Here is a 27,497-nt window from a genome sequence, read left to right as displayed (position 1 = left end):
AGTATAGACCACTAAAAGTTAAACTTAGATCGCAAACAAGTGCAGAAGAAATATTATCTAGAACAGTAAGATTAGCAAATAGCGAACAGTACAAAAATATATGGATAAAAAAAGAAATGAGTGAGGAAGAAAAAGAGAAAGAAAAAGAACTTAGGAACGAGGCAAAAGAAAAGAATGAGAATAGAACTGAAAAGGAAAAAGATGAGTTTTTTTTGGAGTGATAGACATGAGGCTGAGAAAAAGATATATAAGGAAAATGGAAACAAAGAAAACAGAAAAAGAGGAGGAAAAAAAAACTAAAAATAGCTTATACTAATATAGATGGAATAATCTCAGGAATGAACAAATTAAACAATTATCTAGCCTTAGAAGAACCAGACATAATGGGCATTGTAGAAACCAAATTAAAGTACACCCTAACACCCTACACTGTGGGACAAGGTGTATAGAACTGTTGGACAAAGAATAGAAAGAACAAACAGGGAGGAGTTCTAATTTTGACCAAGAAAGATTTAAAAGTAACAAAAATAACTGAAGGAAAAAATAATGTAGAATCAATTATGGTACAAGTCGAAGGTAAACAAATGAAGAAAAGAAAATTTGCAGTGGTATATGTACCTCCTAAAACACAAGCCTGGACAGAAAGGGATCATTCCGAGTTACTAGAAGATACAAAAGATGAATTAATTGAAATACTGAGAGATGGAGGAAATACAGTGATTATGGGTGACTTTAATTCAAAAGAAATATGTTGGGAAGAAATGACAGTGAAAGGGAGAGAGAAACACTGGGGCAATGTACTCCTTGACTTGACCACTGAATACACAATGACCCAATGGATTAGAGAAAATACTAAATACAGAGGAAATGAAGAACCCTCAAAATTGGACTTAATACTTACAACAGAACCTGAGATTATTGAAAAAATTGATTATAAAACTCCGATAGGAAAAAGTGACCACATACTAATAGAAATGGAATTGAAAGAACAAATGAATCAAAGCAAAAATGATAAACATAGAATAGGAAGACCTATGTATAAAAAACAAACTTTGAGAAACTTAAAACATTCTTTCGCAATGCAAACTGGGAAAAATTCCAAAACGAAGATACAGGGATAGAAGAAAAATGGAACATACTAAAAGAAATTTATTATGAAGGAGTGAACAAATATGTACCACAAAAAAAAATGAAAAAAGCATACATAAAGAGCTGGTACAATAAAAGATGTAGTGAAGCTAAGGACAAAAGAGACAAAGTTTGGAAAAAATGGAAAAGATAAGAAACCAAGCAAATGGCAAACGTACATCAAACTAAGAAACGAGCATGTAAAAATACGCAGAGATGAAAAGAGAAAATACGAAAAAAAGATAATAGACAAATGTAAGGAAGAACCCAAACTATTTTACAAGTATGTAAATGGAAAACTGAAAAACAAACAAGAAATAGAAAAACTGCACCAAGATAAAAAGGAATATACTGAAGAACTGGAAATGGCTGAAATTATGAACCACTTCAGATCAGTATTCACAATAGAAAACTTGCCTAACAGTGTAGATAGAATTATCCCCAGCAATGAAAGAAATAAACGTAACACAAAAAGGAATTAGTGACCAAATTAAAACCCTTGATGTCAGAAAATCACATGGCCCAGACAGAATTGCAAACTGGATACTGAAAGAATGTATGGAAAAATTAACTGACAAAATATATAATATAATTAAATTCTCACATAAAGAAGGAAAAGTGCCATTGGACTGGAAGAAGGCAAATATTGTACCAATTTATAAGGGAGGTGATAAGGAAGATCCATCTAACTACAGACCGGTCTCACTAACGAGCACAATAGCAAAAATTTGTGAGAGAGTTGTCAAAAACAGATGGGTTAAATACCTGGAAGAAAAATCTATACTGAACCCTAATCAATTTGGATTCAGACAAGGGAGATCATGTACAACAAATTTGATCTGCTTTTACTCAAGATTAGTAGACATAATACAAGAAAGAGATGGATGGGCGGACTGTGCTTTTCTGGACCTGCAAAAGGCACTCGATAAGGTACCTCATAGGAAACTAATAAATAAGATAGAGTCAAAAGGTGGCATCAGAGGAAAATTATTGGAATGGATGAAAGACTTCGTGATTGGGAGGAAAATGAGAGTTGTAATTAGAGAAAAATTCTCCAACTGGGAAGAAGTAAAAAGCGGTGTCCGGCAAGGATCAGTGCTGGCCCCGATCATGTTCGCCGTATAAATTAATGACATGAATGAAGGCGTGGAGTGCTTTATGAATTTCTTTGCAGATGATGCAAAATTACTTAAGGTAAAAACGGAAGAGGACTGCAACTCATTGCAACAAGATCTGGACACGATATGGAATTGGACTCAAAAGTGGGAAGTAAAACTTAATATAAAGAAATGCAGTATAATGGAATTTGGAAAGAGTAAAAACAGAATATCAAAAGATTACAGAATTGGGGAAGAAAAAATAATAAAAGCAAACTCGGAAAAAGATCTTGGAGTAATGATTGGAAAGGACATGAAACCAGATAAGCATATAAATAAAATATTCGGAGAAACATACAACTTATTGAGGTCAATCAAAGTGGCATTTGCTTATATGGATGAAGAAATGATCAAGAAAATACTAACTACACTAATAAAACCAAAACTTGAGTACGCAACATCACTTTGGACACCCAGTACCAAAAAGAATATCAAGAAACTAGAAAGATTACAAAGAGCGACAACCAAACTAGCACCGACTCTCGCCGAGCTAACATATGAGCAAAGACTGTCCAAATTGAATCTACCAACACTGGAACAAAGAAGAGAAAGAGGAGATTTGCTGACTATATACAGAATAATGAAAGGAATGGAAGTTTTAGACAGGATCGACTTGTTAGTGTGAGACAACGGTAAAACGAGAGGACATGGAAAAAAACTGAAAAAAGGATAGTGATAGAAAAAACTTGAAAAGGAACAGTTTCCCACACAGAGCGATGAATACATGGAACAAATTAGACAACAAAACAGTATGTGCAAACACTATACAAGATTTTAAGATAAAACTTGATGCGGAGAGATACAAAGACGGGTCACCACGAGTATAGCTCCCCTCCCGTATATTACAACTAGGTAAATACAATAAACTAAGAAATTACAAACTGATCAAGAAGTAAGAACCTATAAACTGGGAGACATTATCCATACGGTAATACACACCCAAATGTGAAGCACAATAATATAATAATAATAATATATAAATATGTATTATATATATATACACACATATATACATATCTATATCTATACATATATATCTGTACATATCTATATATCTATACATATCTATATCTATATACATATACATTATCTATATACATATACATATCTATATACATATACATATCTATATACATATACATATCTATATACATATATATATCTATATATCTATACATACCTATATATCTATACATATCTATATATCTATATACATATACATATCTATATATCTATATACATATACATATCTATATACATATACATATCTATATATCTATACATATCTATACATACTATATATCTATATATATAATATATATCTATATAATATACATATCTATCTATATATATATATACATTATCTATATATACATACCTATCTATATATCTATACATATCTATCTACATATCTATACATATCTATATATCTATATATATATACATATCTATATCTATACATATATATATATAAACCTATATCAATATACAACTGTATGAACCTTACCTCTTGAAATAGTCTTGAAATTTCACATACAAGGCATCTACTAGCATCATTGTTAAATTGGCAAATGTGCTTGTCTGATAGAAAGTAATCTCGCAGAAGTGGAGTGTGAGTCAGGGCTTGAACAATACAGCTCATGAAGCAGGTGTTTCCTAGATTAATTAATCCTCGTAAGCCTGTTAAATCAAAATCTGTTCTTAGTACATAGAAATACATATACATATATATATATATACACATACATATATACATATGCATATACAGTAGAAGCCCGATTTAACAGATATCAATTTAGCGGAAGCTCAAATTAGCGAACTGCAAATAGCAATAACGAAAATGCTCAACTTAGCAGAAATGGTCCGCTAGGTTGATCATTTTCCGCTAGCTGGCCAGACGCGCGTCTACGGAAATAGCTCAATTTAGCGGGAACGGTCCGCTAAGTTGAGCATTTTCCGTCAACTGGCCACATGCGTGTCTCAGAGTCCAATGTTACCAGATGTTACCAGATAGTGGTGGTGGAGTCAAGGAAAAATTTATAATTTAGTATTTTGGAGGTATATATATATATAAATATATATATACTATAATATATATACAATAATATATAATTCAGTATATGTATAAAGTATAATTGTAGCAGAAATATATTCAAGTAGAAATAGACAGTATAATAGGAAAACAAAATAATGAAACGGTAAGTTGATGGGAAAATTCAAAATCAGTATGCGAGAGTAATCACCACGAAAAACACTTCTATAACAATGATCTACGTTTCCTGCAACAACACAACAATAACGCTCACTATCCAAAAACCAACTGCCCAGTCCTATTAATCGCTAGAATTATGTACATCGAACCAAATACGAAGCTATGACTAATATTCCCCGAAATTCACAGACAGCTCATATCATTGTTACACGACACACACACACACATGCACACACTCCACCGAATGGACGGCGTAGAGGACGTTCTGAAGAAAAAGTGAAATTTTCGTGGATCCCAAAGCAAAGGAAGTACCTATTGTATTTACAGGGTGGGGGGAAATTGCTCGTGGTGTAGTGGGAAAGTGAGGAAAAAGGAGAAGGGGAGGGATTACTGAGGGAAATGGAAGGAAATGAGGAAGGAGAGGACTTGGCCCAGGCAGGCAGACGCCATGTAAACAAAAGAGGTCCCGACCAATTTAGTGACGACGAAATGTCTAAAAAAATGTAAAGATTAGAAACATAGATAAGAACAATTCAATGGAAGGTAAGGATAATAATTTCCAAGGATTTAAAGAGGGGGAGGCGGATACCAACCTCCCCCGACTAGCAAAACTGGAGGAAAGGCTTGAACAAATGACTGAACATTGGGAGATTAGGTTCGGTAAAATGTCAAAAATTGCAGAAAAGGTTGAAAGATTGGAAGAACTAGAGAAGGCGAACAAAAATTTAACTGATGAAATAGAAGAACTAAAAAGACAGTTAAGAGAAGTAAAAGAGAAGAATAAAGAATTAAAAAGGAACAATAAAGACAATAAAGAAACAATAGCAAAAGAGGCACAGGGGTGGAGGAAGATACAGGAAAATAGTATAAAGTTGCATTTACTGATATAATTAAACAGCAAATGAAAGAACAAACTGAAGACTCAGTTATCAAAGTGATGAGACAGAAGGAGAATATTGTAAGAGACTTAGCAGACAAAAAGAAATGTATAATTATATTAGGAATGGAAGAGAAACATAACCCAGATAGAACCTCAAGAATCAAAGAGGTAAATGAAAAAGCAGTTTACTACAATTAGTTCAGGTAGATGAACCAGAAATAATGAAACAAATTGAAGAGAAGTTCAGGCTCAGAAAGTATAGTACAGATAAGACCAGACCAATTAAGATTAAATTCAGGTCACAAACAACGGCAGAGAATATCTTATCCAAAACAGGGAAACTAGCAACAAGTGAACAATATAAAAAGGTATGGATAAAAAGGGAAATGAATAAAGAGGAGAGGAAGAAAAAAAGAAAAGACTTGAACCTAAGGAAAAAAACGAGAACAGAACAGTCAGAAAAAGAGAGATTCTATTGGAGAGTAGTGAATATGAAACTAAGGAAATTCGACATACAAGAGAAAAACAAAAGGGAAACAGAGAACACAATGGAAGTGGCAGAAAACTAAGAGTGTCTTACACAAATATAGATGGATTAATAACAGGATTGAATGAGCTGAATGATTATTTGAAGGAAAAAGAACCGGACATAATGGGATTGTAGAAACAAAATTAAAAGGTCCACTACCACCCAACAGTGTAGGACATGATGCATATAATTATTGGATTAGAAACAGAGAGACAAAGCAAGGGGGTGGAGTTATGTTCCTGACTAAGAAGGATATAAACGTGAGGTGTGTCACATATGGAAAGAATACAGTAGAGATGATTATGATCGAAGTGGAAGACAGAGATAAGAAGAGCAGAAAGTTTGTGATAAATTATGTGCCTCCGAAAACAGCCTCGTGGGAAGAGAGTGAACATAAAAGTATGTTAGAGGACACAAAGATAACATTATATAAGATATTGGAAGATGGAGGAAGAATAGTTATGATGGGCGACTTTAATTGCAAAGAAGTCTGCTGGGAGGAGATGACAGTAAAGGGTGGAGACGGCTCATGGGGAAACGCTCTACTTGAGATGATTACTGACATTACAATGACACAGTGGACACAGGAGAACACTAGGTATAGAAATGAGGAAGAACCATCGAGACTAGACCTAATAATTACATCTGAACCTAGAATAGTGGACAAAATTGAATATAAAACACCAATAAGTATAAGTGACCACATATTGATTGAACTGGAACTAAATGAAGAAAAATACATGAAAAGAAATGAACAATACAGAAAAGGAAGAATGATGTATGAAAAAACAAACTTTGATAAAATAAGAGAATTCTTTCAACAAGAAAACTGGGAAGAAATATACAAAGAAGAAACAACAGTGGAAGAGAAATGGAATATTTTGACAAAAATTTACAAAAAAGAGTGGATAAGTATGTCCCAAGACAAAAACAAGAAAAAGAATATGTAAAATGCTGGTACAATAAAAGTTGTAGGGAGTTAAAAGACAAAAGAGACAAAGCTTGGACCAGATGGAAAAAAGACAGAAGGCCTGAAAAATGGAAAATATATACTTGTTATAGAAATGAATATGTACAAACGTCCAGAGAGGAAAAGAGAAAATATGAAAAAGATGTCATAGAAAAGTGTAAAGATTAACCAAAACTATTTAACAGATTTGTAAACAACAAATTGAAAAACAAACAAGACTTGGAGAAATTAAGTTAAGGAGTTGAATACACAGAGGAAATAGAAATGGCAGAAATTATGAACAGGCATTTTAAATCAGTGCTTACAAGGGAGAATATACGACCGGAAGAGATCGAATGGAAGGAGAAAGTCCCCCCTATGAAAGAAATAGAAGTAAGAAAGAATGAAACACTTGAGTAATCTTGATGTTAGAAAATCGCATGGACCAGATGAAATAGCAAACTGGATTTTGAAAGAATGCAGAAATGAACTGGCAGACAAAATAATGAGTTCCTTGAAAGAAGGACAAGTTCCAGAAGATTGGAAAAAAGCAAATATAGTACCTATATATAAAGGAGGAAATAAAGAAGACTCTAACAACTATAGACCAGTCTCTCTAACAAGTACAATAGCAAAAACTTGTGAAAGAATTATCAAAAGTAAATGGGTAAAATATTTAGAAAAAAAAACAGTGTGATAAATCCAAGGCAATTTGGATTCAGACAAGGACAATCATGCGTCACTAATTTAATATGTTTCTATTCAAGGCTAATAGATATAATACAAGAAAGTGATGGATGGGCTGATTATGCATTTCTAGACCTAAAAAAAACTTTTGACAAAGTACCACATAAGAAGTTGCTTAAGAAATTAGAAACTGAAGGAGGAATAGAGGGCAAACTGCTCAAATGGATGGAAGACTTTTTGCAAGAAAGAAAAATGAGAGTAGTGATAAGAGACACTCAAAATGGGATGATGTAATAAGCGGTGTTCCACAAGGAACAGTTCTGGCCCCAATAATGTTTGCTATAAATATTAATGATATGGATGAAGAAATTGAAAGTTATATGAGCTTCTTTGCAGATGATGCAAAACTATAAAAAAAAGTGAACACGGAAGAAGATTGTGTCACTACAGAGTGATCTAAATAAAGTATGGGAATGGAGTAGAAAGTGGGAGATGGAATTCAACACTAAAAAGTGTAGTATAATGGAATTTGGAAAAAGCAAAAACAGAATAACAGGATCATATAAATTGGGAGAAGAAGGAATAAAAAAAGTAGAAAATGAGAAGGACCTGGGAGTCATTGCTATGAATAATATGTCACCTGAAAAACATATAAATAAGATTTTTGGATTAACTTATAATTTAATAAGAACAATCAAAGTGGCATTTACATACCTGGATGAAGAAATGGTGAAGAAAATTCTAATCACTCTGATAAGACCAAGATTGGAATATGCAGCAACGATGTGGTCACCAAATACAAAAAAAATGTATAACAAAACTTTAAAGAATACAAACAGCAATTACAAAATTGGCACCAACACTCTCAAAACTATCATATGAAGAGAGACTAGCAAAACTTGAACTACAGACACCAGAACAAAGAAGAGAGAGAGAGGAGATTTGATAGCTATTTACAGAATCATGAAAGGCATAAAATTATTGATAGAGAGAATCTGATAAAATGGGATGATAGAAATACAAGAGGGCATGGAAAGAAAATCAGGAAAGACAGCTATAGAAGAGATCTGAAAAAGAACAGCTTTCTTCACAGAGTAATAGACAATTGGAACAAGTTAGATGAGAAAGTGTGTGCAAAAACAATACATGAATTCAAAAATAGTTTGGATAAAATGAGATATGAAGACAGAACACCATGAGCATAGTTCCCCTTCCCGTAAAATACAACTAGGTACAACTAGGTAAATACATGTTGCAACAAATTACTGCACGTTGCTGTTCGTTTGCAATTCACGATTGTGCTGCCTATAATTCACTTACAATAATATATATATACTGTATGTGTGTGTGTGTACACTAGGGAATTTTTAGGTATGTATCATTTTTACAATCCGCTCTGGCAACACTGTTACACCAACGCTCACTCTCTCAATTTAATGGAAAATTCACTTTAGCGGACTGGACCTTGGCTGAATTAGTTCTTTAAATCGGGCTTCTACTGTATACATATACATATACATATATATATATATATACATATATATATATATATATATATATATATATATACATATATATATATATATATATATATATATATATATACATATATATATATATATATATATATATACACACACACACACACACACACACAAAAGCAACACAAATGGGACAGGGATAGGACTAGGCATTCTTCTCCCTGTAGCCCCACAGGGGACATTCCTAAAATAAAGCAAAGTCATAAGAGGGCCTGGGATGAGTTTTCCAACCAGAACCCTAAGGTTTGGGTCTTTTAATGTGTGTGGATGTGGTACAGATGATAATAAGAGGGAAGAGACAGGCAGTATGTTTACAAGAAGAAAGATGGATGTGTTGACATTGAGTAAAACCAAGTTGAAAGGGAGGGGCAAGTTTGAGTTTGGGAGTGTAGTTTGAAGGGTGTCAGGAGTGAAGAGAGGATGAGGGAGAGAAGAGGTGGCTATACTAATAAGTGAAGACATAGGTAAACATGTAATGGAATGGAAGGTTTCTTCAAGGTTGATGCATACGGGCCTGATAGTGAGAAAGGTGTAAGGAAAGGGAGTCTTTTTGGATAGATTTAAATGAGTGTAGAGAGGGTTTACAGAGAAATGTCAATGTAGTGGTATTGGGAGACCTTAATGCTAGGATAGGAAATGAACCAATAGATGGAGTGGTTGGGAAGTATGGAGTTCTAGGAAAAAATTAAAGTGGAGAGTTGATGGTGGAAATATATTTACCTAGTTGTATTTTACGGGACGGGAGCTATACTCGTTGTGACACGTTGTGTCTAGAAAGAAATGCAATGATAGCAAATACAGTGTTTAGGAAGAAAGTCAAGCATTAGTACACATGGGAGAGGGTGGTGGATGGAAGGATGGTAGATATGACATAAATGGACTATATAGTGGTAACCAGAAGAATAGTAGTAAAAGTTAAGGACGTACTTGTTCTAAGGGGAGAGAGTGGGGGAATATCAGATAATTTTTTGGTGGAAGGTAAGTTGAGAGTGGAGATGTAGAAAGAGGAAAAGTAAAGAAAGTAGGGAGGGGCTTTAAGTAAACTGCTCAAATGAGAGAGAAAATGAGTACAAGGGGAAGCTGAGAGAGGAGTGGGAGTAAAGGATAGATTAGAACTTGGAGTGGAGGAGGAATGGGGATGGTTCAAGGAGTTCATCACAAGTGTGCAAAGATGGTGTGTGGAACAAGGAGGATGGGAGGAAATAGAAGAAAGGGTAGAGAGTGGTGGGATCAGGAAGCAAAGAAAGTTGTAGAAGGGAAGAAGTGAGCATTCACAGATTGGTTACAAAATAGGAAGAGAGAATCATGATTGATTGATTGATTTATGGAATTTTTGGCTTGGAGGCCAAGCGCCAGAGCCGGTAGGCCATTCAGTGCATATCATATATGAATTTATAGAATTTCAAGAAAAACAGTAAAAACAATAACCACTCACAAAAACACATCAAAACAAGATACACTCACAAGCAATTATATACACAATTTTAAGTGTCATAAAATAAATTGATGTCTTTTTAAAACTTTAAAACATTCTTCACAAGAGCCTCCTCCCCTAAAATTTCTTTAAGAGATAAATTTGTTAAAAAGTTTGCCCTGCGCTTATTAGAATATGCAGGGCACTGAATTAAAATGTGTTTAATTGTAAAAACAACTTGGCAAGAGGGGCATTGGGGGCCCAGCCTTTCTGCTCCACTTGCCATACAAATTTTATGGGTAATATAGGAATGGCCAATTCTTAATCTTGTTAAAACAATACTTGATCTTCTGTTCACAGAATGAGGCTTCCAAGATATTACCAAGGGGTGAATCTCTTTTAACTTGTAACTACCGTCCAGCCTTGTCCATTGTTCTTGCCACTTCTCCATTGCATAATTATGAATTACTTGTTTGAAGTCTGTATGTGGGATTTTTGTGTGTTATAATGCTGAGGCTAGTAGCAGCTTTGGCTGCAACATTGGCCTGTTCATTTCCAGTGATACCCACATGGGATGGCACCCAGCAAAAGTTTACTTTTATTTTCTTCCAGTTGTTAATGAGTATCAACCAGTCCTGTATTTCTTGGACTAAATAGTGAAGAGGCAATAATTTACTTACAGAGGATAGAATGCTCATTGAGTTTGTAAAATAATGTTTTTATTAGATGGAATAGAATTAAAAACAAATTTCAGGGCAATGTTGACTGCCAGCAGTTCAGCAGTAAAAATAGAGCTAAAATGAAGCAACTTCCTCTTTAAAACTGTGCTGTCAGATACAACAGCACAACCAACACCATCTTAGGATATTTGATCCATCTGTATAAATAAAAATTGAATCAGCATGTACTGATAAGTGTTCTAAAAATTCACTCCTTAGCTCTTTAGCAGTTCTATTTTTCTCGTTTTTAATAGGACAAATTACAAGCCGGAGTCATCAACTGGGAGTTTTACTTTTGCCGAGTCAATATCGTCAACATTAGGATTAGCAATACTACGAGAGGGATCGGGGGGTTTAGGAGGAGGATCAGGTAATGGTGGAGGTTTAGAATGTACAGTTTGAACAGCCGCCATGATCGTGTATGTTTATAGGGCCACACCATATATTAAGAAAGATCAATACATAGAAGATACTGCAGTTGCCTGATGCCTCAAGCAATAAAAGAAAGGTCTCTGCAGAGTCAGGAAATTCCAGAAACGACTATTTACACATGCAGGGCCTCACAGGTGAGTTAGAGACTTTGTCAACCTGGGGTTTGTCCTCTTTTGTTTTGTCCCATTTAGGATGGGGCTGGCGTAGTCACTGTGCATGTGCACTGGATAGGGAGAAAGGAAGTCGGCAGCCTAGTACCTACCTCGCAAACATGCATTCCCCAGTCGGTGAGCTTTCGGCCCTCGCAGGGAGTAGTGACCTCGCGGTATAAATCCCCACTTGACTGGGTTCAGACATGTAGCTTGGGAGGCACCAAAATACTAGAACCTTCCTTAACAAGTATTAGAGAAAGGTGGTGAAAAAGGAAAGCAGAGTAGCAAATATGAATGATAGGGACAGGGGAATTCATAAAACCTCATCCTAAAACAACTGTCATAGGGTGAGGGCGGCAAATCCTATGAGCATTCCAATCCATGGTCAAAGACAAGCTAGGGTCATCAACAAAATCTTTTGGCTCAGATTTCATCTGGTAGCTTAGGGCTGACCTCTCCAGTATGGTTGCACCTGGCTGGTACAGCTCAGCCCGTCCTTGCTACATGCAAGCCCCTGCACTACTTGAAAGTACTGGGCCCCGGGGGGGTTGTTTTTAATAGGACAAATTACAGTGGGACATCGGTTCCAAGGAGGGAATTTGGGAGGTGTGATCTCAGCAATTGTAACAGGAACAAGTCCTACCTCCTTTGCCCAAACTTCACATCTCACTTCTAGAGGTTTCGGCAGAGTACTTTTTCTTGGAGCTCTGTCTACTGGCTGCTTTACATATTTGAAATTTGGATTTTTTTTTTTTTGTTAAAACACGATATATATATCTAGGCTTAATTCCTCCCTGCGAATATAAAGGGGAGGAATTCCTGTGTCCACGTACAAGCTATCCACTGGAGATGTTCTATAAGCTCCCGAACAAATCCGCAAAGCCATATTGTGGACTATATCAAGCTTCTTTAATAAAGTTTTCCATGCCAATCCATAAATTTGACATCCATAATCGATTTTGCAAAGGCACAATGCTTGGTAAAGCCTTATTAGAGTGATATGATCTGCTCCCCAGTTGAAGCGAGACACCACCTTTAGTATATTAAGTCGCTGTTTAACAGTGCATATAACCTCATTTATGTGATGAGCAAATGTCAACCTTTTGTCCAAAAAAAAGGTCAAAGTATTCTACTTGACCTTCATATGGTAATATGACACTCTCTAAGAATAATGTTGGCATTTCTTCCTTGCATCGTAGTCTAGAGAACCTAATGCCTTTTGTTTTTTCAGCAGAGAATCTGAAGGCCCTCCAATTAGCCCATGCTGTTGCTAAGTTAATAACCTCTTAAAACTTTTGGCCTGTTTCTAATGTTGTCGATCTGCTGGACACAATAGTGAAGTCATCAGCATAAGCCAATCCATGTATTCCAGTAGGAACTTGTTCTAACAAACTATTAATGGCTATGCTGAAGAGTGTAGGACTTAGAACACTTCCTTGGGGAATCCCTTCCTCTTGAAGATATGCAGAAGAGAAAGAAGAGCCCACTGACTTTTAGATAACGGTCAGACAAGAAAGCCTTTAAACAACTGAACATATTAGCCCCGATGCCCCACTCTGCAAATTGCTTCAGAATGCCTCCCCGCCAGGTAGTATTGTAGGCATTAAGTCAAAAAACACAGCAATGCTCAGATTCTGTATTGAAAAGGCATTCTGAATCTCAAGGGTGATAAAAAGTAAGGGATCCAGAGTGCACTTATTTCTTCTAAATCCAAATTGTTGGTTAGATAGATTTTTAGATTCTAAAAACCAAACTAAATGCATATTAACCATTCTTTCATAGATCTTATAAATGCAGCAAGTGAGAGCAATAGGTCTGTAACTTTGTGGGAGATTGGAGTCTTTCCCTGCCTTTAAAATTGCTATGATAATTGAAGTCTTCCAAGATTTAGAAGACCCACAAGACCAAAATTTGTTCAGCACATTTAAAAGGAATTTCTTTGAGGATATGGATAAATGAGCAATGATGGGATAAAGAATGTCATCCTCTCCAGGAGAGGTTGGGGAGGATAAAGATAAAGCATGATCCATTTCATCCAAGGTGAAAAGAAATTTATATGCCTCCGAGTTCATATTGGTAGGAGAAATGATCATGGTCTTGTCTCTAATTCTTCTGAAGTCATGTGAATAATGAAGTGGACTGGAAATATCAGCATAGTGTCTTCCAAAAGCTTCTGCTACTTCTCTTGTATCTGATATAAAAGAGTTATTTATCTTGAGAATGGGCAAAGGAGATGGAGTAAACTTTCCCTGTAATTTTCAAATCCTATTCAATACTAAGGTAGGGTTGGTTGGTTGGTTGGTTGGTTTGTGAAGTTTTTGGCTAGTATGCCAAATGCCAGAGCCTGGGGCCATTCAGCGCATATATATCTACCTATTCTTAAAACATTTACTTATTCCAATTCATCCACTCAATTTCTGTAAAAATTTAAATATGGTAGAACAAATATATTTCCTTTAAAAAACATTTTATCCAATCTATTGGAGCTTCCTATCCTAAAACTTTTGTAATGGTAAGCCCTTCTAGAGGATAGTTTCTTCTAGCAGAGCTGAATTGTGGGCATTCCTTAAAAATGTGTTTTACAGTAAGGTTCTTTTGACAAGTGGGGCAGAGGGGAGCCTGTCTCTCTGCTCCAGTCGTTAACAGGTACTTGTGGGTTAAAAAGGTGTGCCCGATTCTAAGACAAGTCATGACAATACCAGTCCTCCTGTCACCCTGGAAATGACTCCAAGGGATGACAGAAGGTTTGATGGATTTGAGCTTTAAATTGTTTCCATTATTCCATTGAAGTTGCCACTGTTCTCTGTTGTAACTTCTAATGCAGTTTTTAAAATCCATTTTGGGGTTTTTCAGTTGGGAGATATGAGCCAGCCCAGCTGCTTCTTTAGCTGCAGCATTGGCTAACTCATTTCCGTTTATTCCTATGTGGGAAGGAACCCAGCAGAAGTTCATGGTTATTTTCTGTTACTGAAGAGGACCAGCCAATCTTGTATTTGTTCGATAATGGGATTGACTGGTAATATTTTTTAATTGATAAAATGTTCTTACAGTCTGTATATATGACAAATCTTTTGTCAGATGCATTGTTAAAAATATAAATTAAAGCATTAAGAACTGCCAGCAGTTCTGCAGTAAAAATAGAAATGTTAAAATGAGCTCTCTTTTTTATAATAGATTGAGGGGTAATCACTGAGAAACCCACTCCATCTGCAGTTTTTGATCCATCAGTGTATAAACTGGTTGCATCTGTGTGGGTCCTGTTGTGTTCAAGGAATTTACTTCTTAGTTCAGTCTCTGGGCAGCTATTTTTCTTACACCAGAAAGTGCAAATGTTGATTTCGGGTCTACACCAGGGAGGGTATTTAGCTGGTAAACTTTCTTCGACATGTAGAGGGGTCAGGTCTATGTTTTTGGCACTATTTTCCAGTCTAACTTCCAGCGGTTTGGAGAGCTTAGGTCGAGTTGGAGCTCTGTCTTTGGGTGTTCTAACAAACTTGTAGTTGGGGTTGTTTTTGGAAGACAGTACTCTTTTTAGGTATTTCAATACTAGTTCCTGCCTTCTAATAGGAAGAGGAGGGATGCCGGCTTCAACATTTAGGCTGTCTATGGGTGACGTTTTCTACGCACCTGTGCAGATGCGTATAGCCATGTTTTGGATATCTAGTTTTTCTAAGGTGGTTTTACAGGCGGCCCCATAGATTTGGCTTCCATAATCTATTTTGCTTAGGCACAAATCTTGGTATATTTGTAACAGAGTTGTTCTGTCAGCTCCCCAGTTGAAATGTGAAACTACTTTTAAGATGTTGAAGCATTGTTTCACGTTATGTATTATTTCATTAATATGTGTATTAAAGTTTAGTTTTTTGTCAAGGCTTAGTCCCAGGTACTTGATCTGATCCTCATATGGAAGAAAAGAGTCTTCCAGCATTAGGGTTGGGATTTCTTCTCTTATCTTTCTTCGGCAGAAGCAGACTGCTTTAGTGTTCTCCAGGGAGAATTTAAAGCCTCTTTTTTTTCGCCCATGCAGTGGTAGAGTTAATTGCAGTCTGTATTTTCTGGCTTGCCTCCAGTGCTGATGGTCTGCTACAGATTAGAACAATGTCGTCTGCATATGCCAAGCTGTGCACTTCAAACGGTACTTGTTCTAGTAGTCCATTGATGGCTATGTTGAACAGTGTTGGGCAGAGGACACTTCCTTGGGGTATGCCTTCCTTCTGGGTGTAAGGCAAAGAGAGAGATGAACCTACTCTTACTTTTAGGATATGATCAGTAAGAAAATCTTTAATTGCGAAGAACATATCTCCTACTACACCCCATTCAGCAAGTTGTTTTAGGATGCCTCCATGCCAGGTGGTGTCATAAGCCTTTTCTAGATCGAAAAAGACTCCTATGGTTTGGCTCTGTGTGGTGAAAGCATTCTGAATTTCTCGGGTAAGAAATATCAGAGTCCATAGTGCTTCTGTTTTATCTGAAGCCAAAATGTCTGTTTGAGAGGAGATTTTTTTTTACTCTAAAATCCAGACAAGACGCGTGTTGATCATTCGTTTGTATATTTTGCATACACAACTGGTTAGAGCAATGGGTCTATATCATTGAGGAAGACTTTTTTTTTCTGGTTTTGGTGTGGTTATAATGATCGAAGTCTTCCACGACTTTGGTGAAGATCCTGTAGTCCAAAATTTGTTCAGTCTATTTAGGAAAACTTCAAATTTCGTGGATCTCAACAATGAGGGAGTGCCTTTGTTGTATTAGTAGGGAAGGGGGAAAGCTTATGGTGTAGTGGGAAGGTGAAGAAAAAGGAGAAAGGGAGGGATTACTGAGGAAAATGGAAGGAAATGAGGAAGGGGACGAATGGGCCCCAGAAATCAGAAGGAATAACAAGAGGTGCACAGATGACAGAGGTGAAATCGAAGACGTTAGTAAAACTGTAAAAATTAGAAATATAGATACGAGCAGCACAATGGAAGGTGAAGATAATTATTTCCATGGATTTAATGAGGGGGGAGATGATAACCTCACCCAATTAGTAAGTCTAGAGGAAAAACTACAGAAAATGAACAAACAGTGGGAGGTTAGGTTCAGTCACCTTACACAGATTATATGACGAGTTGATAAATTGGAGGAAACTAAAGGAGAACCAAAACCTAAATAAACAGAAGAATTAAAAAAGACAGTTAAAAGAAGTAAAAGATGAATATGAGGAATTAAAGAATAATAATAAAGAGTATAAAGAGTCCATAGCAAAAGAGGTGGGTTGGAGAAAAGTCCAAGAGAACAACAAAATTTAATTTAGAGATATAGTACAACAACAGATGAAAGAACAAACTAAGGGCACAGTTATTAAAGTGACGAGGGAGAAGGAAAATATAGTAAGAGACTTAGCGGAAGGGATGGAAGAGATAATCCAAATAGGACTACGAGAGTAAAGGAAAAGGAAAAAGTAAACAAGATATTAGAAGTAGTTCAAGAAGATGAACAAGAAACAGGGAAAGAAACTGAAGAAATATATTGGATAAGGAAATATAATACAGATAAGACCAGACCAATTAAGGTTAAATTCAGGTCACAAATGACAGCAGAGAATATCTTAGCAAAAACAGGGAAACTAGCAAAAAGTGATCGGTATAAGCAGGTATGGATAAAAAGAGATGAATAAAGAGGAAAGAGAGGATGAGAAAAAAAAAATGAAAGCTAAGAAAGAAAAAAAGAAAGAAAAAAAAAAAAGTCAAAGAGAAGTTCTATTAGAGAGTAGTGGATATGAAAGTGAGGAAATGGTTCATAGCAGAGAAGAATGGAAGGGAAACAGAAAACAGGATGGAGGTAGCAGAAAATTAAAAGCGTCTTACACAAATATAGATGGCTTAATAACAGGCTTGAATGAACTGAATGATTACCTGATGGAAAAAGACTGGACATAATGGGAATTGTAGAGACAAAATTGAAAGGTCCACTACCACCCGACAGTGTAGGACATGGTGCATATAATTATTGGATTAGAAACAGAGGTAAAACAAGGGGGTGGAGTTATGTTCCTGACTAAGAAAGATATAAATGTGAGGAATGTCACATATGGAAAGAATAGAGATGATTATGATGGAAGTGGAGGACAGGGATGGGAAGAGCAGGAATTTTGTGGTAAATTATGTGGCTCTTAAAATGGGTTCATGGTAAGAGAACACAAAAATATGTTAGAAGACACAAGGATAACACTAAATAAGATAATGGAAGATGGAGGAATAGTTATAATGGGTGACTTTACTTGTAAAGAAATCTGCTGGGAAGAGATTACAGTGAAGGGTGGAGACGACCTATGGGGAAATGTGCTACTTGATATGATTATAGAACATACAATGACACTATGAATACAAGAGAATACTAGGTATAGAAATGAGGAAGAACCATCGAGACTGGACCTAACAATCACATCAGAACCTGAAATAGTGGACAATATTGAATATACGACACCAATAAGTAAAAGTGACCACATATTGGTTGAACTGGAACTAAATGAGGAAAAATATTGGAAAAAAAAAAAAAAATATATATATTTATATATATATATATATATATATATATATAAAGGAAAGCTTGATGTATGGAAAAATAATTTTTTATTAAATAAGAGAATTTTTTAAAAAAGCAGACTGGGAAAGGGCACTCAAGGAGGAAACAGAAGAGAAATGGAAAATTTGACAAATTTATAAAGGAGTGGAAAAGTATGTTTCAAGACAAAAACAGGAAAAAGGATATATAAAATGTTGGTACAACAAAAGACCTGAGAAATGGAAAATATATACTAGTTATAGAAATCATTATGTACAAGTGTGCAGAGAGGAAGAGAAAATATGAAAAGGATGTCATAGAAAATGGTAAAGATCAACCAAAACTATTTTACAGATTTGTAAACAACACACTGAAAAACAAACAAGAATTAGAGAAACTACAACAAGGTGTTGAATACACAGAGGAAATAGAAATGGCAGAAATTATGAACAAGCATTTTAAATCTGTGTTTACGAGGGAGAACATACAACTTAAGAGATGCCGAGTGGGAGGAGAAAGTCCCCCCTATGAAAGAGATAAAAGTAACAAGGAAAGAATTAATTAATCACTTGAGTAATCTCAATGTCAGAGAATTGCATGGACCAGATAAAATGGCCAACTGGATTTTGAGAGAATGCAGGAATGAACTAACAGGCAAAATACATAGTCTAATAAGCAGTTCATTGAAAGAAGGAAAAGTTCCAGAAGATTGGAAAAGAGCAAATATAGCACCAATATATAAAGACCCTCTCTTACAAGTACAATAGCTAAAATTTGTGAAAGGATGATCAAAATTAGATGGGTAAGGCATTTGGAAAAATACAACATACTACATCCAAGGCACTCTGGATTTAGACAAGGACGATCATGCTTCACAAATTGAATGTGTTTCTATTCAAGGCTAACAGATGTAATACAAGAAAGAGATAGATGGGCTGATTGTACATTTCTACATCTGAAAAATGCTTTTAATAAGGTGCCACATAAGAAACTGCTAAAGAAATTAGAAACTGCAGGAGGAATACAGGGCAAACTACTGAAGTGGATGGAAGATTTCTTGCATGAAAGAAAAATGAGAGTGGTGATATGAGACAAACACTAATTGGGATGAACTGCTTAGTGGAGTTCCACAAGGAACAGTTCTGGCCCCAAAAATGTTTGCTATATATATTAATGATACAGATACAGGAAATGAAAATTATATGAGCTTCTTTGTGGACGATGCAAAATTGTTTAAAAAAGTGGACACTATAGAAGATTGTGAATTGCTGCAGAGTGATCTTGATAAAGTATGGGGATGGAGTAGGACGTGGGAGATGGAATTCAGTATCAAGAAGTGTAGTATAATGGAATTTGGAAGAAGCAAAAAAAGTGGGAGGAAGAGATTAAAAAAGTAGAAAATGAGAAGGACCTGGGGGTCATTATTATGAATATGTCCCCTGAGAAATGCATAAACAAAATTTTTGGAGAAACTTATAGCTTAATAAGAACAATCAAAGTGACATTTACATACCTGGATGAAGAAATGATGAAGAAAATACTAGTCACTTTGATAAGACCAAGATTTGAGTATGCAGCGACGATGTGGTCACCATGTACAAAAAAATGTATAATAAAACTTGAAAGAATACAAAGAGCAATTATGAAATTGGCACCAACACTCTCAGAACTATCATATGAGGAGAGAATCTAATAAAATGGGATAGAAGATTTACAAGAGGACACTGAAAGAAAATCAAGAAAAACAGTTATAGAAGAGACCTGAAAAAGAACAGCTTCCCCCCACAGGGTAATAGACATTTGGAACAAGTTAGATGAAAATGTGATGTGTGCAAGAACAATACACAAATTTAAAAACAGTCTTGATAAAATGAGATATGAAGACGGGACACCACGAGCATAGCTCCCCTTCCCGTAAAATAACGAGTTAAAAAAAAAATGAACTAAACACTTTGGAAAAGAACAAAATACTAAACCCCAACCAATTTGGATTTAGAAGTGGAAGATCATGTACTACAAACTTAATATGCTTTTACTCAAGATTGGTAGAAATAATACTAAAAAGGGATGACTGGGCAGACTGCCTTTCTGGACTTACAAAAGGGTTTTGACAAAGTACCACACAAAAAGCTACCAAGAAAAATTGAAACAATAGGTGGAATACAGGGAAAATTGTTGGAATGGATGAAAGACTTCTTGAATGGAAGAAAAATGAGTGATACTTAGAGTAAAGAACTCAAATTGGGTATATATGATAATTGGTGTCCCCCAAGGCTGTATTGGCTCCGATAAGGTTTGCTGTTTATATAAATGACATGAATGAATTGATTGTTATATAAACTTCTTTGCAGATAATGCAAAACTATTGAAGAGAGTAAGTAAAGGTTGCAAATCTTTTCAAGAAGACCTGGACAAAATCAGGAAATGGAGTATAGAGAATGAAGTGAATTTCAACATTAAGAAGTGTAGTATAATGGAATTTGGAAAAAATAAATATAGAATATCCAGTCAATACAAAATTGGTACAGAGAAATTATAAATGTAAACTCAGAAAGAGACCTATGAGTAATTATCTCAAACAACATGACACCAGACAAACATGTAAACAAAATAGTTGGAGAAATTTACAATTTAGTAAGATCAATGAAAGTGGCCTTTGACTACATGGATGAGGAAATGGTAAAGAAAATACTAGTTATACTGGTAAGACCAAAATTAGAGTATGCAGCGTCACTATGGACATAAACTAGAAAGAATTCAAAGAGCATTGACAAAGATGGCACCAACACTTAGCAAGTTGACATATGAACAAAGATTGGACAAACTAAACTTATTTACTCTGGAGCAAAGAAGAGAAAGAGGCAATTTGATAACCATCTAAAGAATTATGAGAGGGATGGAAATCCTTGATAGGGATGATTTACTTAAATGGGACAGAAGAAATACAAGAGAACATGAGAAGTAACCTAAGAAGAAGAGTTACAGAAGGGATTTGAAAAAGAACAGCTTTCCACACAGTGTAATAGATACATGGAACAAATTGAAAGAGAAAACAGCGAGTGCTAAAACTATACATGATTTTAAGAAAGAACTGGATGCGGAAAGATACAAATGCGGGTCACTACGAGCATGGCTCTTCTCCCGCAAAATACAATTGGGTAAATACACATACATATTCTTGGAGAGTGACCATTCCAAAATGTTGGAAGACACAAAGCATGTATTAAATGAAATACTGAAAGAATGAGGAGACTTAGTAATTATGAGTGATGTTAACTCTAAAGAAATGTTGGGAGATGACAGTGAAAGGTGGAGAGGACCTTTGGGAAAACTGGATATGACCACTGAATACAGAATGACTCCATGGGTAAAAGAGACTACCAGATATAGAAATAATAAAGAACCACCAAGACTAGACTTAATATTTATGTCAGAGCCTGAAGTTGTGGATAACATGAAATACAAGACGCATTCGGTCGTAAGCAGTCGAGGAGAGAGTAAGTGTCAACAGTTGCTCCGAGTTTCGCTATGATTAACGCTCCGAATGAGCGTTTTAATTGCTCATCAGGAAAAACGCCTAGTTGGTATTGCAGAGAGTATCAATATGTATTCGTGAGACCACCAGGGTTTGTATCCGATCCAGTTCTTAAATGAATAGTTTAATACAAAATGGAAAGTAATCAAGAAGGAAGAATCAATGAACCAACAAAAAGAGGAGATAATACGCAGGAAAAAAACATGCCTGAACAACACTCCTAAAGCGACCAGCAGGTACATAATTGATGAGTATTTCTCGGGGTTTAGGAGGCATGGGGAAACATTGGAGAAAAACTTGGACACAGAGATTTTAGGATTAGCAGTGTAATACGAAACAGAGAAATTAACAACTTAGCAGACGAAGTGATCGATTTAAGATTAGACTACAAAGCTTTGCAACTAGAAGTAACCAACCTACGTACAACGAACGAAGTAATACTAAGGGAATTAAATGAACTAAAAAAGTGAACTAAATGCAGTAAAATGAGAGAATGAAAGAAATGAAAAATGGTTAAGATTGCAAATGATGAACTGAAAAAAAAAGAGGTAAAAGAACAATTGAAATCAGTAACAGAAAAAAATGGAAGAATAAAAAAGAATGACCTAAAAAAAAAAAAAAAAAAAAAAAAAAAAAAATGGAAAAAGGAACATGAAAGTAAAAAACTATCATTCACAGAAATAGTACAGCAGCAGGTAGAAGAGAATGCAAAGGAAACAGTGATCAAAGAGAAGGAAAATTGGGTGAGACACACAGTAGACAAAAAGAAATGTATTGTGGTTTATGGTATAAATAAAAAACACAATGTACACAAATACCAAAGGGAAAAGAAAAAGAAATTGCGAAGGAGATTCTAAAAGCGGTCCAAGAAGAAGGACAATGTTTAGATACAGAAATCAATGACATACACAGAATGGGTACATACTCAAAAGAAAAGAATCACAGACCAATGATATTCAAACTAAGAACACAAATGATAGTAGAAGTACTAAAAAAAGTGACAAAACTAGCAAACAGTGAAAAATACAAAGATGTATGGATAAAAAAGGAAATGAATGCCATGGAATTAGAGAAAGATAGGGTACTGAGAAGTGAGGCTATGGAGAAAAAACGAGAAAAGAACGGAGATGGAAAAAAATTAGTTTTTTTGTTGAGTGCTAGATCTGAGACTGAGAAAATGGTATATCAGAAAAATGGAAACTTAAACCAAAAAAAGAAAGAGAAAAAAAAAATGAAAAGTGGCATATACAAATATGGACGGTATGATATCAGGATTAAATGAACTGAATGACTATCTATCAATAGAAAAACCTGACATAATGGGAATTGCAGAGACAAAACTGAAAGGTCCTGTACAATCAAGTATGGTGGGACAAGGATTATACATTTGGTCGAAAAATAGGACAAACAAACAGGGGGGAGGAGTCATGATATTGACTAGAAAGGACCTAAATGTAATAAAGGCAACAGAAGGAAAAAATAATGTGGAATTAATCACAGTTAAAGTCAAAAACAGCAGTATGAAAAGTAGAAGGTTTATAGTTGTTTATGTGCCACCAAAAACTAAGACCTGGGCTGACAGTGAACACTCAAAATTACTAGAAGATACAAAGAACAGAGGTACTGAAATATGGAGAAAATATAGTAATTATGGGTGACTTTAACACAAAGGAAACAAGTTGGGAAGAATTGACAATGGGAGGTGGAGACAAATTCTGGGGAAATGTCCTACTGGATATGACCATATATTACACATTGACACAATGGATTAAAGAAAATACTAGGTTTTGACAAAACGAAGAACCCATTGAGACTAGATTTGATATTCACCTCTGAACCAGAAATAGTGGAAGAAATAAATTATAAAACACCAACTGGGAAAAGTGACCACATACTAATAGAGATCGAACTTTAGGAACAAAATGTGGTAAGAAGGAACAAAATGTGGTAAGAAGGAACAAGAAACAGAGAAGGAAGACTGATGTACAACAAAACAGATTTTGTAAAACAAAGACGGGAGAGAAATGGAACATTTTCAAAGAAATATATAAAGAGGGAACAGACAAATATGTGCCTAAGCAGAAACAGAAAAGGGAGTGCATAAAATGCTGGTATAGTGTGGCAATGCTAAAGATAGAAGAGACAAAGCTTGGAAAAGATGGAAAAAGAGACAAAAAAGAGACTAAATGGCAAACATACATTAAACTGAGAAATGAATACATAGACATACGAAGGGAGGAAAAAAGATACTATGAAAAAGATAACAGCATAATGCAAAGATCAACCTAAATTGTTCTACAGATATGAAAATGCCAAACTAAAAGAAACACAAAAAAATAAAACTGCATGAAGGAAATCAAGAATACATTAAGTCCTCGTTATACGGTACATATGCGTTCCTGAAAACCTTACTGCAAATTGAAATTACCGTATACCGAATCCATTATAACATGTAATAATAGGATATGGCAGACGTACCTTCTCCCTGCTCTTTCCTCTTCAAAATATCTAGTGGATATCGTATCTGTGAATTTTTCTTACCATAGAATCGAGGGTAGTAATTACCAAATACTGTAACTGTGAATTTACCGGATAAAGAATTACCGTATAAGGAGGACTCACTGTACACAGAAGATGTAGAAATGGTTGAAGTAATGACCAGACACTTTAAGTCTGTTTTTACAGTTGAAAGCTCACAATTGTGGGATGATAGTCACCAGGAAGGATCCCCTAAAATGAAAGAAATAATGGTGACACAAAAAGAAATAAGGGATCAAATAAAGAAACTATGTCAGAAAGTCACATGGGCCAGATGGAATAGCGAATTGGATATTAAAAGAATGCATGGACGAACTCACAAACAAAATACACAAGATAATTGACTTCTCACTCAAAGAGGGAAAAGTACCACAAGACTGGAAGAATGCTAATATTGCAGCAATATATAAGGGAGGAAATAAAGAAAAATCCAACAAATTATAGACCAATATACCTTACAAGCACAATTGCAAAAATATGCGAATACTCAAGATTGCTAGACATAATACAAGAAAGAGATGGCTTGGCAGATTGTGCTTTCCTGGACCTACAAAAAGCTTTCGACAAAGTACCACACAAAAAACTACTTAGAAAAATTGAACTAATAGGTGGAATACAAGGAAAATTATTGGAATGGATGGAAGACTTCTTGGAAAGAAGAAAAATGAGTGATACTTAGAGAAAAGAACTCAAAATGGGTAGACATGATAAGTGGAATACCCCAAGGCTCTGTATTGGCTCCGATGTTTGCTATTTATATAAACAACATGGATGAAGGAATTAAATGCTACATAAACTTCTTTGCAGATGATGCAAAACTATTGGAGAGAGTAACGAAGAAGATTGTAAATCTTTTCAGGGAGATCTGGACAAAGTCTGGAATTGGTGTAAAAAGAACTAAGTGAATTTCAACATTAAAAAAATGTAGTATAATGGAATTTGGAAAAAGCAAAAATAGAATATCTGGCAAATACAAAATTGGAACAAAAGAAGTTACAAAAGTAAATTCAGAAAGAGACCTAGGAGTGACCATTTCAAATGATATGACACCACACAAACAAGTAAACAAAATAGTTGGACAAACCTGCAACTTAACAAGATCAATGAAGGTGGCCTTTGACTACATGGACGTGGAAATGGTGAAGAAAATCCTAGTTACACTGATAAGACCAAAATTAGAGTAAGCAGCATTACTATGGACACCCAGTAAAAAAAAAAAAAAAAAAAAAACTTGCATACATATACCAAGGCTTTTTCCCCCTTATACGGGAGGTAGCCAAAAAGGAAAAGGCATAAAATCATTCCCACCCATTCCATCCCTGAATACACTCCACACCCCTCCACCCTCCCTCTTATCTTGGCACCTCCCGGATGACGGGTCATCCCTGCACCTTGTCCACTGCCCTGGGTCAGAAGCAGTGTCGCAAGACACAGCACATCCACAGCAAGGCTGCTTCATTAAATTGGCGACCCCCCCTCTCCATCCCCCCATGCATAAGAGGAGAAGACTGGGAGAAATCCCTTCGGGCTGCGTCAAATTTTGCTCACACATACTACCTCACCCCCCATTCCACCCCATGCATCACATCATCATCCATATACAACCATTCTCCATTCACCCATCTTCTGTCCTCTCCCGTCCTTCCTCAACAGAAATTCCCCTCTTCCCCAAAGCCCCCTTCACCCCATCCATCCACCTCATCCTAGGACGTCCCCTCATGTTCACTCCCTCCACATCTGCCTTCCATACCTCTTTTACTAGTCTTTCTTCACTCATTCTTTCCATGTGTCCAAACCATCCTAATACTCTTTCATCAATCCTATCTCCCAACTCCCTTTCCACCCCTGTTCTCCTCCTCACCTCCTCATTTCTCGCTCTATCTAGCCTAGTAACCCCCATCATACTTCTCAGACACCTCATCTCAAACAAATAAAACAAATAATAATAATAGAAAGAATTCAAAGAGCATTAACAAAGATGGCACCAACACTCAGCATGTTGACATATGAACAAAGATTGGACAAACTAAACTTATTAACTCTGGAGCAAAGAAGAGAAAGAGGCAATTTGATATCCATATATAGAATTATGAAAGGGATGGAAATACTTGACAGGGATGATCTACTTAAATGGGACAGAAGAAATACAAGGGGACAAAAAAAAACTTAAAAGGGCAGTTACAGAAGAGATCTGAAAAAGAATAGCTTTCCACATAGAGTGATAGATACATGGAATAAATTGAAAGAAAACAGCGAGTGCTAAAACTATACACGACTTTAAGAACTGGATGCAGAAAGAGACAACTGTGGGTCCCTACAAGCATAGCTCTTCTCCCGCAAAATACAATTAGGTAAATACTAATTGGGAAGCCTGACCACATACTGAGTTCGAACTAAAAGAGGAAATCTATTTAGGAAGAAATGAGAAGCACAGAAAAGGAAGACTATTGTACAACAAAATGGATTTTGAGAAACTCAGAAAATTCTTTCAGAGAGCTGGGAAACCTTCTTTAATGAAGAAACACAGGTGGAAGAGAAATGGATGATATCAAAAGAAATCTATAGTGAAGGAATGGATAAATATGTACAATAACAAAAACAGGAAAAGGTGTACATTAAGTGCTGGTACAACAAAAAAATGTAGCGAGGAAAAAGAGAAGAGGCAAAAATTGGAAAGGAAAAGAAAAGAAAAGAAAGAAAAAAAAAAGGTAAATGGCAAATATATATCAGACTAAAAAATTAATATGTAAAAATATGCAAGGAAGCAAAAATAAACTATGAAAAAGACATATTAGATAAATGTAAAGATCAACCTAAATTATTCTACGGATATGTAAATGGTAAATTAAAAAATAAACAGGAAATAGTGAAACTGTTAAGGGAATGCAGAATATATAGATGTAGAAATGGCGGAAATTATGAACAAACATTTCAAATCCATATTCACAAATCAAAATACACACAATTGGGATGAAAGGGAGAAAGATCCCCCCAAATGAAATACAACCACTCCTCGTTTAACGACCTACTCGGTTAGCGACGACGCGAAGTTACGACGGGCTTTATGACAGACCAATATTC

The 27,497-nt window shown here is 35.6% G+C and overlaps 1 protein-coding gene across 1 annotated transcript in view; it reads right to left on the bottom strand.

Moving 5' to 3' along the window:
• The window catches only part of not (ubiquitin carboxyl-terminal hydrolase nonstop), a 136,767-nt gene that overhangs the window by 65,052 nt on the left and 44,218 nt on the right, over positions 1–27,497 (bottom strand). Inside the window, exon 4 of the mRNA XM_076206888.1 lies at positions 3,793–3,965. Within this exon, the coding sequence (XP_076063003.1) occupies positions 3,793–3,965 (173 nt within the window). The remainder of the gene's footprint in view (positions 1–3,792; positions 3,966–27,497) is intronic.

This window comes from Oratosquilla oratoria, chromosome 23, assembly GCF_046742065.1.
Source record: "Oratosquilla oratoria isolate Oo_2021 chromosome 23, ASM4674206v1, whole genome shotgun sequence".
NCBI classification, from domain to species: domain Eukaryota; kingdom Metazoa; phylum Arthropoda; class Malacostraca; order Stomatopoda; family Squillidae; genus Oratosquilla; species Oratosquilla oratoria.
Note: the sequence above shows the minus strand (reverse complement) of the source record. Positions and strands in the feature narration are given on the sequence as shown.